Source organism: Ranitomeya variabilis, chromosome 3 (assembly GCF_051348905.1).
Source record: "Ranitomeya variabilis isolate aRanVar5 chromosome 3, aRanVar5.hap1, whole genome shotgun sequence".
Classification (NCBI taxonomy): Eukaryota; Metazoa; Chordata; class Amphibia; order Anura; family Dendrobatidae; genus Ranitomeya; species Ranitomeya variabilis.
In genome coordinates this window covers 765,297,616-765,315,378 of record NC_135234.1, presented here as the reverse complement: position 1 = coordinate 765,315,378, position 17,763 = coordinate 765,297,616, and the positions used below count along the sequence as shown (strand labels likewise).

Below are 17,763 nucleotides of genomic sequence, written 5' to 3'. Positions count from 1 at the left end.
TCCAATAGCAAGGTGACATTAACCCTTCATTACCCCATAGCCCACCTCTACACGGGAGTGGGAAGAGAGTGGCCAAGTGCCAGAATAGGCGCATCTTCCAGATGTGCCTTTTCTGGGGTGGCTGGGGGCAGATGTTTTTAGCCACGGGGGGCCAATAACCATGGACCCTCTCCTGGCTATTAATATCTGCCCTCAGTCACTGGCTTTACCATTCTGGCGGAGAAAATTGCACGGGAGCCGACGCCAATTTTTTCCGCCATTTAACCCTTTATTTTAGCAGCTACAGCGCTGAAATTTTGCACATACACACTACTAACATTAGTAGTGTGGAATATGCAAAAAAAAAGGAATATGAGATGGTTTACTGTATGTAAACCATGTCTCATATCCTGTCGGGTTTGTGCAGGAGAAATGAAAAGCCGGCAATTGAATTACCGGCTTTTCACAGATATCGCGCTGAATGAAATCTAAATACAGAATATATATATATGTGTCTCTATGACATATATATATATATATATATATATATATATATATATATATATATATATATATATATATATATATATACTGTATATATGTTTTCCCGAACATTTGAGCACATAAATCCATTAGATGTCGGTTTTGCAAGCCTGCGCGAAAATCTCGCAGTACGGATGCCATACGGATTACATACGGAGGATGCCATGCGCAAAATACGCTGACACACCCTGACTACGGATCAATATTTTGGGAACATTTCTCCGTATTACGGCCGTAGTACGGACGTATAATACGTGGCGTATTGTCTTACGCCAAGTGTGAGGCCGGCCTTAGAGGCACGGAGCCATAGGAGGCTGGAAGATCCACAGTTTGGCCAGAGGTCGAGGGTAGAACATCATCATCATCTCATCATGGCCCCATTTTCCAGTCCTTATTTCTGACCCAAGAATAGCAATATGGCTGCTGGACCGGGTCCTGCAAATGTGCTCATCTCCACTATCCGATACTATGGGAGGTGACAGTGGGCACGTTCTCCTGTAGTATGGGGAGGTTACAGTGGGCACGCTCTCCCGTAGTATGGGAGGTTACAGTGGGCACGCTCTCCTGTAGTATGGGAGGAGACAGTGGGCACGCTCTCCTGTAGTATGGGAGGCGACAGTGGGCACGCTCTCCTGTAGTATGGGAGGCGACAGTGGGCACGCTCTCCTGTAGTATGGGAGGTGACAGTGGGCACACTCTTCTGTAGTATGGGAGGCGACAGTGGGCACGCTCTCCTGTAGTATGGGAGGAGACAGTGGGCACGCTCTCCTGTAGTATGGGAGGAGACAGTGGGCATGCTCTCCTGTAGTATGGGAGGTTACAGTAGGCACGTTCTCCCGTAGTATGGAAGGCGACAGTGGGCACGCTCTCCTGTAGTATGGGAGGTGACAGTGGGCACGCTCTCCTGTAGTATGGGAGGAGACAGTGGGCACGCTCTCCTGTAGTATGGGGAGGCGACAGTGGGCACGCTCTCCTGTAGTATGGGAGGCGACAGTGGGCACGTTCTCCTGTAGTATGGGAGGCTACAGTGGGCACGCTCTCCCGTAGTATGGGGAGGTTACAGTGGGCACGTTCTCCTGTAGTATGGGAGGCGACAGTGGGCACGCTCTCCTGTAGTATGGGGAGGTTACAGTGGGCACGCTCTCCTGTAGTATGGGAGGCTACAGTGGGCACGCTCTCCCGTAGTATGGGGAGGTTACAGTGGGCACGCTCTCCTGTAGTATGGGAGGCTACAGTGGGCACGCTCTCCTGTAGTATGGGAGGCTACAGTGGGCACGCTCTCCTGTAGTATGGGAGGAGACAGTGGGCACGCTCTCCTGTAGTATGGGAGGTGACAGTGGGCACACTCTTCTGTAGTACGGGAGGCGACAGTGGGCACGCTCTCCTGTAGTATGGGAGGAGACAGTGGGCACGCTCTCCTGTAGTATGGGAGGAGACAGTGGGCATGCTCTCCTGTAGTATGGGAGGTTACAGTAGGCACGTTCTCCCGTAGTATGGAAGGCGACAGTGGGCACGTTCTCCTGTAGTATGGGAGGCTACAGTGGGCACGCTCTCCCGTAGTATGGGGAGGTTACAGTGGGCACGTTCTCCCGTAGTATGGGGAGGTTACAGTGGGCACGCTCTCCTGTAGTATGGGAGGCGACAGTGGGCACGCTCTCCTGTAGTATGGGAGGTTACAGTGGGCACGCTCTCCTGTAGTATGGGAGGAGACAGTGGGCACGCTCTCCTGTAGTATGGGAGGCTACAGTGGGCACGCTCTCCTGTAGTATGGGAGGAGACAGTGGGCACGCTCTCCTGTAGTATGGGAGGAGACAGTGGGAACGCTCTCCTGTAGTATGGGGAGGTTACAGTGGGCACGTTCTCCTGTAGTATGGGAGGAGACAGTGGGCACGCTCTCCTGTAGTATGGGAGGCTACAGTGGGCACGCTCTCCTGTAGTATGGGAGGAGACAGTGGGCACGCTCTCCTGTAGTATGGGAGGCTACAGTGGGCACGCTCTCCTGTAGTATGGGAGGAGACAGTGGGCACGCTCTCCTGTAGTATGGGAGGCGACAGTGGGCACGCTCTCCTGTAGTATGGGGAGGTTACAGTGGGCACGTTCTCCTGTAGTATGGGAGGAGACAGTGGGCACGCTCTCCTGTAGTATGGGGAGGCTACAGTGGGCACGCTCTCCCGTAGTATGGGAGGCGACAGTGGGCACGCTCTCCTGTAGTATGGGAGGAGACAGTGGGCACGCTCTCCTGTAGTATGGGAGGAGACAGTGGGCACGTTCTCCCGTAGTATGGGAGGAGACAGTGGGCACGCTCTCCCGTAGTATGGGAGGCGACAGTGGGCACGCTCTCCCGTAGTATGGAAGACGACAGTGGGCACGCTCTCCTGTAGTATGGGGAGGAGACAGTGGGCACGCTCTCCTGTAGTATGGGAGGCAACAGTGGGCACGCTCTCCTGTAGTATGGGAGGCTACAGTGGGCATGCTCTCCTGTAGTATGGGAGGTTACAGTGGGCACGTTCTCCTGTAGTATGGGAGGCTACAGTGGGCACGCTCTCCTGTAGTATGGGAGGAGACAGTGGGCACGCTCTCCCGTAGTATGGGAGGCGACAGTGGGCACGCTCTCCCGTAGTATGGGGAGGTTACAGTGGGCACGTTCTCCTGTAGTATGGGAGGCTACAGTGGGCACGCTCTCCTGTAGTATGGGAGGAGACAGTGGGCACGCACTCCTGTAGTATGGGAGGCGACAGTGGGCACGCTCTCCTGTAGTATGGGAGGTGACAGTGGGAACGCTCTCCTGTAGTATGGGGAGGTTACAGTGGGCACGCTCTCCTGTAGTATGGGAGGTGACAGTGGGCACGCTCTCCTGTAGTATGGGAGGCTACAGTGGGCATGCTCTCCTGTAGTATGGGAGGTTACAGTGGGCACGTTCTCCTGTAGTATGGGAGGCTACAGTGGGCACGCTCTCCTGTAGTATGGGGAGGAGACAGTGGGCACGCTCTCCCGTAGTATGGGAGGCGACAGTGGGCACGCTCTCCCGTAGTATGGGGAGGTTACAGTGGGCACGTTCTCCTGTAGTATGGGAGGCTACAGTGGGCACGCTCTCCTGTAGTATGGGAGGAGACAGTGGGCACGCACTCCTGTAGTATGGGAGGCGACAGTGGGCACGCTCTCCTGTAGTATGGGAGGTGACAGTGGGAACGCTCTCCTGTAGTATGGGGAGGTTACAGTGGGCACGCTCTCCTGTAGTATGGGAGGTGACAGTGGGCACGCTCTCCTGTAGTATGGGAGGAGACAGTGGGCACGCTCTCCTGTAGTATGGGAGGCGACAGTGGGCACGCTCTCCTGTAGTATGGGAGGCGACAGTGGGCACGCTCTCCTGTAGTATGGGAGGTGACAGTGGGCTCGCTCTCCCGTAGTATGGGAGGTTACAGTGGGCACGCTCTCCTGTAGTATGGGGAGGCTACAGTGGGCACGCTCTCCTGTAGTATGGGAGGCTACAGTGGGCACGCTCTCCTGTAGTATGGGGAGGCTACAGTGGGCACGCTCTCCTGTAGTATGGGAGGCTACAGTGGGCACGCTCTCCTGTAGTATGGGGAGGTTACAGTGGGCACGCTCTCCTGTAGTATGGGAGGAGACAGTGGGCAAGCTCTCCTGTAGTATGGGGAGGTTACAGTGGGCACGCTCTCCCGTAGTATGGGAGGTGACAGTGGGCACGCTCTCCTGTAGTATGGGAGGAGACAGTGGGCAAGCTCTCCTGTAGTATGGGAGGCGACAGTGGGCACGCTCTCCTGTAGTATGGGAGGAGACAGTGGGCACGCTCTCCTGTAGTATGGGAGGCGACAGTGGGCACGCTCTCCTGTAGTATGGGGAGGAGACAGTGGGCACGCTCTCCTGTAGTATGGGGAGGTTACAGTGGGCACGCTCTTCTGTAGTATGGGGAGGCTACAGTGGGCAAGCTCTCCTGTAGTATGGGGAGGTTACAGTGGGCACGCTCTTCTGTAGTATGGGGAGGCTACAGTGGGCACGCTCTCCTGTAGTATGGGGAGGTTACAGTGGGCACGCTCTCCTGTAGTATGGGGAGGTTACAGTGGGCACGCTCTCCTGTAGTATGGGGAGGCTACAGTGGGCACGCTCTCCTGTAGTATGGGGAGGCGACAGTGGGCACGCTCTCCTGTAGTATGGGAGGTGACAGTGGGCAAGCTCTCCTGTAGTATGGGAGGCGACAGTGGGCACGCTCTCCTGTAGTATGGGGAGGTTACAGTGGGCACGCTCTCCCGTAGTATGGGAGGTGACAGTGGGCACGCTCTCCTGTAGTATGGGAGGTGACAGTGGGCACGCTCTCCTGTAGTATGGGAGGAGACAGTGGGCAAGCTCTCCTGTAGTATGGGGAGGAGACAGTGGGCACGCTCTCCTGTAGTATGGGGAGGTTACAGTGGGCACGCTCTCCTGTAGTATGGGGAGGTTACAGTGGGCACGCTCTCCTGTAGTATGGGGAGGCTACAGTGGGCACGCTCTCCTGTAGTATGGGGAGGCGACAGTGGGCACGCTCTCCTGTAGTATGGGAGGTGACAGTGGGCAAGCTCTCCTGTAGTATGGGAGGCGACAGTGGGCACGCTCTCCTGTAGTATGGGAGGCTACAGTGGGCACGCTCTCCTGTAGTATGGGGAGGTTACAGTGGGCACGCTCTCCCGTAGTATGGGAGGTGACAGTGGGCACGCTCTCCTGTAGTATGGGGAGGCTACAGTGGGCACGCTCTCCTGTAGTATGGGAGGAGACAGTGGGCACGCTCTCCTGTAGTATGGGAGGAGACAGTGGGCAAGCTCTCCTGTAGTATGGGAGGCGACAGTGGGCACGCTCTCCTGTAGTATGGGGAGGTTACAGTAGGCACGTTCTCCTGTAGTATGGGAGGAGACAGTGGGCACGCTCTCCTGTAGTATGGGAGGCTACAGTGGGCACGCTCTCCTGTAGTATGGGGAGGTTACAGTGGGCACGCTCTCCTGTAGTATGGGGAGGTTACAGTGGGCACGCTCTCCTGTAGTATGGGGAGGCTACAGTGGGCACGCTCTCCTGTAGTATGGGGAGGTTACAGTGGGCACGCTCTCCTGTAGTATGGGGAGGTTACAGTGGGCACGCTCTCCTGTAGTATGGGGAGGCTACAGTGGGCACGCTCTCCTGTAGTATGGGGAGGCGACAGTGGGCACGCTCTCCTGTAGTATGGGAGGCGACAATGGGCACGCTCTCCCGTAGTATGGGAGGCGACAGTGGGCACGCTCTCCTGTAGTATGGGGAGGAGACAGTGGGCACGCTCTCCTGTAGTATGGGAGGCGACAATGGGCACGCTCTCCCGTAGTATGGGAGGCGACAGTGGGCACGCTCTCCCGTAGTATGGGAGGAGACAGTGGGCACGCTCTCCTGTAGTATGGGGAGGAGACAGTGGGCACGTTCTCCTGCAGCACATGTACCCTTACAGTAAAGACGAGCTTCCGACAAACACGCCCCGTGGTATGCCAGGTTTACACGGACCACTGATTGGCAGCAAACATCCTCAGGAGCGCTCATACAACCAAATATCTGCCTAGGTTAATATATTACAGGACTGGCAGAAAATGTAAGAGATCACAGTAAAATAAGTGAGTGTTCACACCACAGAGGCCCAGTTTAAGTTAAAGTTTATTTAAAGAAAAAGGTTCAAAATTAACAAAAACTCTAAATGTTACCAAGGACAAGTGACGTGTGTTATCAATGCTGGACTTTAATCAGGGGCTGCATGAAAGTATATATCATACACGTCAGAGAATGTCACTATTATCTGCTATTTGAGCGCAAGTAAAATCCATGCAGCCTTTCCTCGTTAGTCACTAGTGATGAGCGAGCGTGCTGGGATAAGGTGTGATTACGCTCGTGTGCTAACCGAGGGTCTTCGGAGTGCTCAAATATTATGTCCGAGTCACCGCGGCTGCATGTCTCGGGGCTGTTCAACAGCCGGGAAACATGCAGCCGCGGGGACTCAGACATAGTATTCGAGCACGCTGAAGACCCTCGGTTAGCACAGGAGCGTAATCACACCTTATCCCAGCACGCTCGCTCATCACGATTAGTCACATTATAAATTAAGAATGCAAAATGGAAAATAGATGTATAAAAAAAAACAAATAATAATTAAAATCCAACAGAAAAGTACAGACTGCCTGTGTGAATGGGTCCGCTCTCACCACCAGTTTACATGTAGAGCCCGATAATCATCATCATCATTTCCAATTTAATAATTTCTTTTTTGTGAAGTCAAAAATGCTTAAAAAAAAAAAGAAGACTAGTTATCTCAGAGAGTCGCAATTAATAAATCAGCAGCAAACATTTAGGGGTAAGTTCACACAGGGCGTTTTTTTGCAGCTTTTTTTATGCTAATTTTCAGCTGCTTTTTAGAGTACCAGCAAAGCCTATAAGATTTCAGAAATCTCATGCACACAGATTGGTTTTTTGTTTGATCAGTATTTTGTGCTTTGCTGCGTTTTTTGGACATAGAGCATGTCTCTTCTTTCAGAGTTTTTGCTGCTTTTTTTTCACCCATTGACTTGAATGGGTGTTGAAAAAAAAAAAAAGCAGCAAAAACGCAGGTATCATTATTTTCCAAGGACATTGGCATGGACAAAGAAAAAAAAGCAGCAAAAAAAAAACAAAACAAAAAACGCACCAAAACCTGCGTTTTTGACGCAGCTTCTTTCCTGCCAAGATGATCAGGTTTTGCTGCAGGAAAAAAAAAAAAAAAAAAAAGAAAGCAGCAAAAACGCCCTGTGTGAACTTACCCTTAAAAAACAAACCTCATCTGCATCGTGCAGTCAGAAAGAGGCGAAAATCCACCAAAAGCCCAAATGTAGCCTTGCATCAAGCTCCTATGTTGTACAGATTATGGCTGGTGCACTTCCATATTCCAGTGGTCGGGAACACTGGATCCTGCAGACGGCAGAGCCGACGTCCCTCATCAGGCCTCATTCACACGTCAGTTTCTCGCACGAGGGCCGTTTTTTGGGTTTCCCCCATGGATTGCACTCACACCTACGACAGTCTAGATTGGACGTTCACATGTCAGAATTGGATCAAAATCAGCAATGTGAGTATATGCGATCCATAAAAAAGTAAAATAAAATCGCCCAACAGCACTGATACTATTTGAGTGCCGTTCAGTTTTTTTTCTTGTTTATTTTTGTTTTCGCTTACGAGAAAAAACAGACGACATTTCCTCAGTTTGGTCCGAGTGTCATCAGGTTTTCTTGTTTGTAAAAACCTGACGTGTGAATGAGGCCTTACAAGGAGCACAAGCTCTGGAGGGTGCGTGCACAGGGAAAGGGTTGGCTGCAAATTACTGAGGTGTAAACGATCATTATTGATACATTTCCACCCCCTAAGGAGCGGCCGGACTCCCATTTTGGGGCGATAGTGCAGGACAACAGTGCAGCGCTGCAGAGATGGCAGCCTGACCAGTAAGGGTATGTTTCCACGTTCAGTTTTGCTTCAGGCTTTGGTCAGGATTTTATGCAGGTAAAATCCTGACCAAAACTGCACCTGAGGTCACTGGCAGGTCACCTGTGGTGTACCTGCGTGTTTTGCTCATAGTAGCAACATGCTGCGTTTCGAAAAAACGCACCACACATGCGTTTTCGCGGCAAAAACGCATGCGGTTTTTAACGCATAGTGGAGTCTGGATTTCATGAAATCCCATCCACTATGCTGTAACATCTGGACGCTGCGTTTCCTGAACGTGGAAACATACCCTAATTCTGCCATACTGGGACCATCACCCCCATGACTCTGGGGGTCTCCCAGTATAAGATCTGCTACATCGCACCATCATTGCCGGGAAAGTGAACGCTTCCCAGTACGGATAACCCCAGAGCTTCTTCTAAACTCCCAGGGCCAAAGATAAAATCTAAGCAGCAAAAGTTTCAAAACGATAAGAAGTTCAATAAGTTAATAAAAAAAAATAAATAAAAGGAATGGCCAAAACCAAAAACTCCCCCATACACATCTGCCAGGCGCAGACATGAGACCTGCAGCCGCGGGGACTCGGACATATTTCTCGAGCACCCGAGCATGATAACACCGTATCCCAGCACGCTCGCTCATCACTATCTGTGATCTAAAAGGAAAATAAATAGAATATAAAAATGGAATAAATACCAAGAGATCCCAAGGAGGAGGAAGATTTAGGAAATGTGCAAATTAAACCCAGATCATAGTATAGGGAACAGTGTATCAGAAAGAGGAGGAGGCAACGAATCACATTCTGCCTACCTGAAGCCTCCACTAGCCCATTATACTGTCTATACAATGCCTGCAGACGCCACTAGAGGGAGCCCATCATACGATTCCTGCAGACGCCACTAGAGGGAGCCCATCATGATTCCTGCAGACGCCACTAGAGGGAGCCCATCATATGATTCCTGCAGACGCCACTAGAGGGAGCCCATCATACGATTCCTGCAGACGCCACTAGAGGGAGCCCATCATACAGTCTATATGATTCCTTCAGACACCACTAGTGGGAGCTCATTATAATGTCTATACCTTGCCTGCAGACACCACTAGAGGGAGTCCATTATATTGTCTATACGTTGCCTGCAGAAACCACTATAGGGAGCTCATCATACGATTCCTGCAGACACCACTAGAGGGAACCCATCATACGATTCCTGCAGACACCACTAGAGGCAGCCCATCATATGATCCCTGCAGACACCACTAGAGGCAGCCCATCATACGATTCCTGCAGACACCACTAGAGGCAGCCCATCATATGATCCCTGCAGACACCACTAGAGGCAGCCCATCATACAATTCCTGCAGACACCACTAGAGGCAGCCCATCATATGATCCCTGCAGACACCAGTAGAGGCAGCCCATCATACGATTCCTGCAGACACCAGTAGAGGCAGCCCATCATACGATTCCTGCAGACACCACTAGAGGCAGCCCATCATATGATCCCTGCAGACACCACTAGAGGGAACCCATCATACGATTCCTGCAGACACCACTAGAGGCAGCCCATCATACGATTCCTGCAGACACCACTAGAGGCAGCCCATCATACGATTCCTGCAGACACCACTAGAGGCAGCCCATCATACGATTCCTGCAGACACCACTAGAGGCAGCCCATCATACGATTCCTGCAGACACCACTAGAGGCAGCCCATCATACGATTCCTGCAGACGCCACTAGAAGGAGCCCATCATACGATTCCTGCAGACACCACTAGAGGGAGCCCATTATACATTCTATACGTTGCCTGCAGACACCACTAGAAAGGGCCCATTATATAATTCCTGCAGAGACCACTAGAGGGAGCCCATTATACATTCTATACATTGCATGCAGGCACCACTAGAGGGAGCCCATTATAACACCACCATAAATAAAAACACAAAAATTAATTAAGGATATTATGTGCCAGCTTAAAGTAATACTGCAGATTCCCAGAATATTTAGTCATGATATTAATATCTCACATAGCGCATAGAAGTAAGGAAATTAAGGCTTTTCTGCAAAGAAGAGCAAGTATCACACTTTCTAGTTGGCAAGTTACATGACCGCAGTTATTGCACAGGCCTCGTTTCCTCCAGATTAGTATTAAAAATATGATTATTTTTTTAAAAAAAGGGAAAGTAGCAGCAACAAAAGTCTGTAGCGTGTAAAGATGGAGGATGGACACCAGGGGGCGCCGCATCCTCTCCCATCCTGAATACCTCGATTTCCATATTCCCTGAATCTAAAAAGTCCTTGATAAAAGGTCACCGATAAAGTCTCTTATTATTAAAAAATAAATAATCTATATTACTAAATGGACCATGAGAAACTGTCGCTCGACCTCCAGACACCGTCCACCACATTGGTCTCAGAGATTTCCTATCACAAGAGGTTTTATGGTATTGTCCTTGGAAAAATAGGTGTGATATGCAGCAATGGAGGCGCTGTAGAGACGGGTCGCTGCCATATTCCACACTCTGCTGCCTGGACGGCCCTCGCGGGACCAGCAGGAGGACCCTCCCGCCACAGCTTGGATTGTTGCAGGTGAATGGCTGAGCTGGCCGGACGGCGGAGTCAGATAACGTCCTGCAAAGAGAAAAAGCAACAACACTTATTATATACAGACAGAAGAAACTAGAGAAAGTGGTATTTCGAGTCTTCATTATTTTTAATAGTTTATCGCCGCTTATTGGAATGGAAAAAACTTGACTAAATTCTTAGAGGCTCGGAATCTGGTCTTACGGTTTGTTACAATGTATCAGTGCGATCCAGTGCAGCTTCTGTGACCCACTCCCACAGCAAAAACTTGTTTGTTTTGTGTCCCCCCCCCCCCCCCTCCTTTCCTTTTGACAGATACGGTAGCATGTAAAAGTGTAGGCACCCCTGGTCAAAAGTTACTGTTATTGTGAATACTTAAGCAAGTTCAAGATGAAATGGTCTCTAAAAGGCCTAAAGTTACAGATGACAGGTTGTTTTGCATAAAATACAAAAGGAAAAATAAACTGAAGCAAAAGTTTGGGCACCGTGCATGGTTAGTACCTGGTAGCGCCCCCTTTTGAAAGTATCACAGCTTGTAAACTCTTTTTGTAGCCAGACAAGAGTCTTTCAATTCGTGTTTGAGGGATTTTCCTCCATTCTTCCTTGGAGAATTCCTCTAGTTCTGTGAGATTCCTGGGTCTTCTTGCATCCTCTGCTATTTTGAGGTCTAGAAACAGATTTTCAATGATGCTCAGATCAGGGGACTGTGAGGGCCATTGTAAAACCTTCAGCTTGCGCCTTTAGAGGTCGTCTATTGTGGATTGTGACGTGTGTTTAGGATCATTCTCCATTTGTAGCAGTCATCCTCTTCAGCTTTTTTTTTTTTTTTACAGATGGAGTTAGGTTTACATCAAGAATTTGCTGAAATTTCATTGAATCCATTCATCCTTCTACTTGTGAAATGTTCCCCGTGCCATTGGCTGCAACACAACCCCAAAGCATGATTGATCCACCCCCATGCTTAATAGTTGACAAGATGTTCACAGGACTTGTTTCTAAAAGGCATCAGACCCCTCTAGATCTTCTTTTGCATACATGTGATGCTTGATTTTATGCTGAGGATGCGGGAGAGGTTTTCTTCTGATGACTCTTCCATGAAGGCCATATTTGTGCAGGTGTCTCTGGAGTTGTGGTACATTGTTCTACTGTTCAGAGTCTACTAAATCTTTCTGAAGATCTTTTGCAGTTAAGAGGGGGTTCTGATTTGCCTCTCTAGCAATCCTACAAGCAGCCCTCACTGAAATTTTGCTTGGTCTTCCAGACCTTATCTTGGCCTCCACTGTTCCTGGTAACTGAAATTTCTTAATCACATTTCGAACTGAGGAAAAAGCAACTTGAAGAACACTTTGCTGGCTTCTTATAGCCTTCTCCTGTTTTGTGGCCTTCGCTATTATCAGTGTGCTAGGCAGCGGTTTAGAAGAACCCAGGGCTGCTGTTTTTTGGCACAAGGTTAGAGGAGGCTGGGCTTTTATAAACTTGGAAATTTGCATCACCTGGTCTTTCCTAATGATGATGGTGAACAAGCCATAAGCACACAAATCTCCAAGGGTGTCCAAACTTTTGCATCGGCCCATTTTGCCTTTTAGTAAAAGATGGAAATAAATACATACATTATATATATATATATATATATATATATATATATATGTATATAATATTTATTTTATTTTTTTATTTATTTTTTTTACCTTAAAATACATAGGGAGTGTGTCATCTGTAACTTTAGGCCTTTTAGAGATTATTTCATCTTCAACCTGCTTAACTGTTCACAATAACAGTCATTATTCTCAGCAGGGGTGCACAAACCTTTACATGCCACTGTATTTGGGTTTTTTTAAGGTGTTTGCCTAGAATGATTAAAATAAGGGGGGGGGGGGGAAGTACAATCGGTCACTGATGTGAAATTCTGCAATGGCAATAATCTAATAATGAATGTTTCCACCATCCGCTGAGGACCTGCGACCCGTGATAGTCGGTGTTCTCGTGTGACGCCAGTGGAGGCGCCGCTAGCGGCCGTGATCTGCATGAATCAGGTCTTAGAAGACACTTTAATATAATTATTATGACACATTTACGCCTTTCATGAGCAGAAATCTAATGTAACGTTTATGTCACATGAATCCTTGGGTGGGGAAGCGCTGAGGGATTTATCCTTTAATTAGCGGACGATCTCTCAGGTCCGTGTCATCCCCGCCGCACAGAGCGGTGCCACATTCTGCGGGGAACTGGTTTTAGACGATCAGCAGCTTTCATTTGCCTGAAGCAATTTCCGTACAGGTGACAAGAGTCAGAGTCACGTTGATCACTCCCTGCAGTCACCGGAGTCATCAGACGCCTCGTACTACACCGCCACCGAATCCGGGAACTTACAAGGTCACATTCCAAGATCCTCCACATACTGCGCCAGACGGGACCCATCCTCCATATACTGCGCTCCCCATCCTCCATATACTGCACCGCCCATCCTCCATATACTGTGCTAGACGGGACCCGTCCTCCATATACTGCGCTGCCCATCCTCCATATACTGTGCTAGACGGGACCCGTCCTCCATATACTGCACTGCCCATCCTCCATATACTGTGCTAGACGGGACCCGTCCTCCATATACTGCGCTGCCCATCCTCCATATACTGTGCTAGACGGGACCCGTCCTCCATATACTGCACCGCCCATCCTCCATATACTGTGCTAGACGGGACCCGTCCTCCATATACTGCGCTGCCCATCCTCCATATACTGTGCTAGACGGGACCCGTCCTCCATATACTGCACTGCCCATCCTCCATATACTGTGCCAGACGGGACCCGTCCTCCATATATTGCGCTGCCCGTCCTCCATATACTGTGACAGACGGGACCCGTCCTCCATATACTGCGCTGCCCATCCTCCATATACTGTGCTAGACGGGACCCGTCCTCCATATACTGCACTGCCCATCCTCCATATACTGCGCCAGACGGGACCCATCCTCCATATATTGCACCACCCATCCTCCATATACTACACTGCACGGGACCCATCCTCCATATACTGCACTGCCCGTCCTCCATATACTGTGACAGACGGGACCCGTCCTCCATATACTGCACTGCCCATCCTCCATATATTGCGACAGACGGGACCCATCCTCCATATATTGCACCACCCATCCTCCATATACTACACTGCACGGGACCCGTCCTCCATATACTGCACTGCCCATCCTCCATATAGTGTGCCAGATGGGACCCGTCCTCCATATATTGCGCTGCCCGTCCTCCATATACTGTGACAGACGGGACCCGTCCTCCATATACTGCACTGCCCATCCTCCATATACTGTGCCAGACGGGACCCGTCCTCCATATATTGCGCTGCCCGTCCTCCATATACTGTGACAGACGGGACCCGTCCTCCATATACTGCGCTGCCCTGCCCATCCTCCATATACTGCGCTGCCCATCCTCCATATACTGCACTGCCCATCCTCCATATACTGCGCCAGACGGGACCCATCCTCCATATATTGCACCACCCATCCTCCATATACTACACTGCACGGGACCCGTCCTCCATATATTGCGCTGCCCGTCCTCCATATACTGTGCCAGACGGGACCCGTCCTCCATATACTGCACTGCCCATCCTCCATATACTGTGCCAGACGGGACCCGTCCTCCATATATTGCGCTGCCCGTCCTCCATATACTGTGACAGATGGGACCCGTCCTCCATATACTGCGCTGCCCATCCTCCATATACTGTGCCAGACGGGACCCGTCCTCCATATACTGTGAGAGATGGGACCCGTCCTCCATATACTGCGCTGCCCATCCTCCATATACTGCACTGCCCATCCTCCATATACTGTGCCAGACGGGACCTGTCCTCCATATATTGCGCTGCCTGTTATGATATGGTGGCCTAGGAGCAGCATGGGGAACACTCTGGAGAAGGTGGGACCTGTACTGACCGCAGACCCTGAACTTAACACCGCAACTAGAAGCAGCCATGGGATGTACCCAACACTCCCTAGACACCTCGTCACAGCCGGAGATCTAAATACCCCTAGAGATAAGAAAAGGGAAAACTATCTTGCCTCAGAGAAAACCCCCAAAGGATAGACAGCCCCCCACAAATATTGACTGTGAGAGGAGAGGGAAAAAACATACGCAGACTGAAATCAGGATTTAGCAAAGGAGGCCGTACTAGCTAGATAGAAAGGAAAGAACAGAGTACTATGCGGTCAGTATTAAAATACTAGAAAATATCCACCACAGAAAAATACAAAAGCTCCACATCTAACTAAAGATATGGAGGGTATATCTGCATCTCCAGAGATACCAGCATGGCTGAACAAATCCTTGCACAGACCAAGCTGGACAAAACAAACATCATGTGGACAGCAAAAGGCCAAGCCAGAACTTATCTTTGATGAACTGCACAGCAAGCAGGAGAGACCAGGAAAGGATGTGAATCCTCCAGGAACAATGGACAACTGGCACTGACCAAAGGGTGAAGCCAGACTAAATAGCCCAGTCCGAAGTGGCCACACCTGATGACTGCTGTGAAAGACAAACAGCAGCGCTACCACTTATAACCACCGGAGGGAGCCCAAGAGCAGAATTCACAACAGCTGCCCGTCCTCCATATACTGTGACAGACGGGACCCGTCCTCCATATACAGGTCCTTCTCAAAAAATTAGCATATAGTGTTACATTTCATTATTTACCATAATGTAATGATTACAATTAAACTTTCATATATTATAGATTCATTATCCACCAACTGAAATTTGTCAGGTCTTTTATTGTTTTAATACTGATGATTTTGGCCTACAACTCCTGATAACCCAAAAAACCTGTCTCAATAAATTAGCATATTTCACCCGTCCAATCAAATAAAAGTGTTTTTTAATAACAAACAAAAAAACCATCAAATAATAATGTTCAGTTATGCACTCAATACTTGGTCGGGAATCCTTTGGCAGAAATGACTGCTTCAATGCGGCGTGGCATGGAGGCAATCAGCCTGTGACACTGCTGAGATGTTATGGAGGCCCAGGATGCTTCAATAGCGGCCTTAAGCTCATCCAGAGTGTTGGGTCTTGCGTCTCTCAACTTTCTCTTCACAATATCCCACAGATTCTCTATGGGGTTCAGGTCAGGAGAGTTGGCAGGCCAATTGAGCACAGTAATACCATGGTCAGTAAACCATTTACCAGTGGTTTTGGCACTGTGAGCAGGTGCCAGGTCGTGCTGAAAAATGAAATCTTCATCTCCATAAAGCATTTCAGCCGATGGAAGCATGAAGTGCTCCAAAATCTCCTGATAGCTAGCTGCATTGACCCTGCCCTTGATGAAACACAGTGGACCAACACCAGCAGCTGACATGGCACCCCACACCATCACTGACTGTGGGTACTTGACACTGGACTTCAGGCATTTTGGCATTTCCTTCTCCCCAGTCTTCCTCCAGACTCTGGCACCTTGATTTCCGAATGACATGCAAAATTTGCTTTCATCAGAAAAAAGTACTTGGGACCACTTAGCAACAGTCCAGTGCTGCTTCTCTGTAGCCCAGGTCAGGCGCTTCTGCCGCTGTTTACCTGGGGAATGCGGCACCTGTAGCCCATTTCCTGCACACGCCTGTGCACGGTGGCTCTGGATGTTTCCACACCAGACTCAGTCCACTGCTTCCTCAGGTTCCCCAAGGTCTGGAATCGGTCCTTCTCCACAATCTTCCTCAGGGTCCGGTCACCTCTTCTCGTTGTACAGCGTTTTCTGCCACATTGTTTCCTTCCAACAGACTTACCATTGAGGTGCCTTGATACAGCACTCTGGGAACAGCCTATTTGTTGAGAAATTTCTTTCTGGGTCTTACCCTCTTGCTTGAGGGTGTCAATGATGGCCTTCTTGACATCTGTCAGGTCGCTAGTCTTACCCATGATGGGGGTTTTGAGTAATGAACCAGGCAGGGAGTTTTTAAAAGCCTCAGGTATCTTTTGCATGTGTTTAGAGTTAATTAGTTGATTCAGAAGATTAGGGTAATAGGTCGTTTAGAGAACCTTTTCTTGATATGCTAATTTATTGAGACAGGTTTTTTGGGTTTTCAGGAGTTGTATGCCAAAATCATCAGTATTAACACAATAAAAGACCTGACAAATTTCAGTTGGTGGATAATGAATCTATAATATATGAAAGTTTAATTGTAATCATTACATTATGGTAAATAATGAAATTTAACACTATATGCTAATTTTTTGAGAAGGACCTGTACTGCACTGCCCGTCCTCCATATACTGTGACAGACGGGACCCGTCCTCCATATACTGCGCTGCCCATCCTTCATATACTGCACTGCCCATCCTCCATATACTGTGCCAGACGGGACCCAATCCTCCATATACTGCACCATACGGGACCCGTCCTCCATATATTGCGCTGCCCGTCCTCCATATACTGTGACAGACGGGACCCGTCCTCCATATACTGCACTGCCCATCCTCCATATACTACACTGCACGGGACCCGTCCTCCATATACTGCACTGCCTGTCCTCCATATACTGTGACAGACGGGACCCGTCCTCCATATACTGCGCTGCCCATCCTCCATATACTGTGCTAGACGGGACCCGTCCTCCATATACTGCACTGCCCATCCTCCATATACTGTGCCAGACGGGACCCGTCCTCCATATACTGCACTGCCCATCCTCCATATACTGTGCCAGACGGGACCCGTCCTCCATATACTGCACTGCCCATCCTCCATATACTGTGCCAGACGGGACCCGTCCTCCATATACTGCACTGCCCATCCTCCATATACTGTGCCAGACGGGACCGTCCTCCATATACTGCGCTGCCCATCCTCCATATACTGTGCTAGACGGGACCCGTCCTCCATATACTGCACTGCCCATCCTCCATATACTGCGCCAGACGGGACCCATCCTCCATATATTGCACCACCCATCCTCCATATACTACACTGCACGGGACCCGTCCTCCATATACTGCACTGCCTGTCCTCCATATACTGTGACAGACGGGACCCGTCCTCCATATACTGCGCTGCCCATCCTCCATATACTGTGCTAGACGGGACCCGTCCTCCATATACTGCACTGCCCATCCTCCATATACTGTGCCAGACGGGACCCGTCCTCCATATACTGCACTGCCCATCCTCCATATA

General features: G+C 49.6%; 1 protein-coding gene across 1 annotated transcript in view; it reads right to left on the bottom strand.

Moving 5' to 3' along the window:
* Nucleotides 1-8,289: 8,289 nt before the first annotated feature.
* RELT (RELT TNF receptor) overlaps nucleotides 8,290-17,763 on the bottom strand; it is a 41,677-nt gene continuing 32,203 nt past the window's right edge. Inside the window, exon 11 of the mRNA XM_077298755.1 lies at nucleotides 8,290-10,625. Within this exon, the coding sequence (XP_077154870.1) occupies nucleotides 10,614-10,625 (12 nt within the window). The 3' untranslated portion in view covers nucleotides 8,290-10,613. The remainder of the gene's footprint in view (nucleotides 10,626-17,763) is intronic.